The sequence below is a fragment of the Pteropus vampyrus genome, unplaced genomic scaffold (assembly GCF_000151845.1).
Source record: "Pteropus vampyrus isolate Shadow unplaced genomic scaffold, Pvam_2.0 Scaffold99, whole genome shotgun sequence".
NCBI classification, from domain to species: domain Eukaryota; kingdom Metazoa; phylum Chordata; class Mammalia; order Chiroptera; family Pteropodidae; genus Pteropus; species Pteropus vampyrus.
The window spans coordinates 5,128,028-5,131,113 of record NW_011888880.1 but is presented as its reverse complement, the minus strand read 5'-3'; the positions used below and the strand labels follow the sequence as shown (position 1 = coordinate 5,131,113).

Sequence of the window (3,086 nt, the reverse complement as noted above, 5' to 3'; positions counted from 1 at the left end):
TTACCAGTGGTAACCTCAGCACTGGGGTGAGTACGTTTCACAAGTCCCTGTATTGCTGTTCATCCAACATCCCGTGACAAGGACGTGTTAGAATTCAGACTTTACACGACTTCAGAAACACACGACTTCAGTCTCTCTTTTCACGAAACTTCAAATAACCTACGAAAGAAACCTGTGACAAAAGCCCCGAGGAAAGAAAATTATGCGATACCTTCATCTTTTCCTGGGGGTGATGGGAGTGTTTGGGTGCAGCCATTCGCATTTGGTGCCAGCTCAGTGAAACTCGATAAGCTTGAGTGCTGGGCCTCTCATCTGTTACTCTGACAGGGCCCCTGTGATAGAGTTGAAGGTCAAGATGACCACGTTTGGTGCCGAGAGAGGACAATAGGAGTGTACCTCCCCTCATGAGAGCCTGCGAAGATGAGCAGTGACATTATTCATAGATTATCAATTCAGATTTTTTTTTTTAGCTTTCAGAATAAAGATATTTCTGTCAGTTCAGTTCAAGAATAGGCTATTTTGAGAATTCCCTTCCCCGTGAATTATAAATAGGCTGTAATACTGTGGGGGAAGTTTTTCATATTCTACTCAGTTCCTTATTGAGTCTGGTTTCATTCTTTGCATAAAAACAGGTTGTAGGAGGCTGCAGAAAGGTCAAGCTGCACTTCCTTGTTCTGTGCAGGTGGTCAGGGATTACACCGTTGACTGCATGTGTCCTGGAATGTCATATTTGACTTCTGAGTTTCATACTGGAGTGATAAATTGAGAATTCCTGCTGCCCGCTCCCTGTTATATAATGGGTGCGCTCCAGTGTGTGACCAAGTCGAAAGGGACGACAAGATCTGTTCTTCTCCGGGGCTAAGTCCTTCCCTAGAAATGACCGAGAGTCCTCTGGTGCACGGCCGTCATTCTTAAAAAGAGGCCAGCAGCCCTCGGAGCCCCGACAGCTGAACAGTGCCCCCATCTTTGTATTTGTTCCAACGGCCTCTCTAAGTGACTGAGAAGTCACAGTGTCAGTGAGTTCAGCTGATGTCCAGTGAGGAAAAGCAACATGATAGGCAGGAAGCTTAATGGGCTGTTTCCCTGAAACACCTTTTCAGTTCCTTAAATTAGCTGGTTTCAAACAAAATGGCCACTGCCATGTGCACTGCTCTTGGCACCGAAGGAACCACGGTTGCATCGCGAACGATCTGCATTTGTTTAACAGATAATTTACTTTAGGTCTCACTCTGCGTTCAGGGTTATGCTGGGTGCTCTGCTGAGCACAGATAAAGACAAGGCTCGGTTCCTCTTTTGAAAAGCCCGAGAGTTAGACAGCAGTTGAAGCAGCATTTAATTATGACTGAAAATGAGTACACGAAAGAGGAACGCTCTAGAACTGAGTGTTGGAAGCTTCTCAGAAAAGTTTAGGTTGAAACAGTTTTGACCAGTGGATTTTGGTATTGGACACTTTGTACCAGTTGGACGGATGCTTAGCAATGAGGAAGATACTTCCAAGTCAATCGTTTGCATGTTGTAAAATACTAGAGTTATTTGAGAGGATTTTAACTTAACTTTGTCTTAATATTCCTGTGCTGAATTTTGCTTTTGATTGGCATTCAACTGACCTTTATTACCTATCACTTAGATAAGGAATTACACGGAATGCACCTGTGTCCAAAGCCGGCAAGTCATCACCCCACCCACAGTGGGACAGCGCAGCCAGCTCCACGTGGTCATTGTCAAAACTTATCTCAACGAGAATGGCTATGCTGTGTCTGGGAAGTGCAAACGGACCTGTAATACCCTCATCCCATTCTTAATTTTTCTTTTCATAGTCACCTTCATCACAGCATGTGCCCAGCCATCAGCCATCATAGTAACACTCAGGTGAGACGAGCGTTTCATTTCAAGGGGATGGGGGGTGATACACTCGGAATTGCCAGAATCCATATTTTAGGCCTAGGGACGGGTGTGGGAGGAAAGCAAAGCTAGATTGTGCAGGAGAGCACTCAGATGTTTGCCTGGCAGACGCAGGAGAAGTGAGTCTTCCCGTGTCAGAGAGGGAAAGGAAGGTCGTACCACTGCATGCTCTTCAGCTTCGTTCGGATGGGTTTTATTCTTGTTGTTTAGTGAAACATCTTTTGGGTGCCTTTGGTTCCCGAAGCCTCTGCCCTACAAGGTTCAACTTCAGGAGCCGAAAGCTGTCACTGTCACCGTGTTAGCTACAAGGAACCTGGCCCCAGAGGAGGCCAGAGTCATTTCGGTGAAGGTGCTACATTGTGCATACGGCAAAATACATTATCTCCAACCTTGTAGCTAGTTAATACCTCCAGGATCAGTGACAATCCATGCTGGGTCCTCAGTTCAAAATGCTGATTTCATTAATTTTACTATCATGTAAAATTTTGGAGTCGAACAAGAAAGGGCAGACTGCAAAACGTAACTTTTCAGTTGTTCGCATGGTGCTTTCTTTGTTGTATTATAGATCACGTTTGTGTTCTTTTGCTTATATGAGAATTTGGAAGTTATCTTAATGAAAATCCTATTAAAAATGTCGAAACTAGCACATTCATATCAGACCGCGGTGGGCGAAGGAAGGAAGGGGACAGGGTGCTGGAGCAAGGGGAGCGCACCCACAGCAGCTCAGGGGGCTGGGGCTGCAGCGCGGGAAGGAGGGAGGGAAGGGAGTCAGTCCTTCTTCTAACCGTTGTCTCCTCCTTGGCTCCTCTCTGCCCCTGGCGGGAAGCACCTGCTGAGACATCATCCTTCGCAGGGCCTTGGGCTGCCGGCCTGCTTAGTCCGCACGTTCGGGCCTCCCTTCTGTGGGATGCTGAGTCAAATGTTTCCCCACCAGTTCGTTCCTGGACAGTTAAGATGACGGCACAGGAAAGCCCCGCTGGCTTATTCAAGCCGTTCCTCCGTCAGGAGACACTTACGGAGTGGCAGCTATGTGTGTGGCATTGGACAAATGCTGTGAGAAAAGAGAGGGGTCGGGAATAGATGGCAAGGGCGCTGGGCTTTGGGAAGTTTGCATCCTCTGCCTAGAACCCTCTGGGTATGGAGCGGAAAGGATAAGGTGCTTCATCGTCTGAAAATATAGATCG

The 3,086-nt window shown here is 47.0% G+C and overlaps 1 protein-coding gene across 1 annotated transcript in view; it reads left to right on the top strand.

Annotated features, from left to right (window-relative positions):
* SLCO5A1 (solute carrier organic anion transporter family member 5A1) overlaps nucleotides 1-3,086 on the top strand; it is a 116,428-nt gene that overhangs the window by 106,752 nt on the left and 6,590 nt on the right. The window contains exons 7-8 of the mRNA XM_023533292.1: nucleotides 8-26; nucleotides 1,628-1,869. Coding sequence (XP_023389060.1) covers nucleotides 8-26; nucleotides 1,628-1,869 — 261 coding nt within the window. The remainder of the gene's footprint in view (nucleotides 1-7; nucleotides 27-1,627; nucleotides 1,870-3,086) is intronic.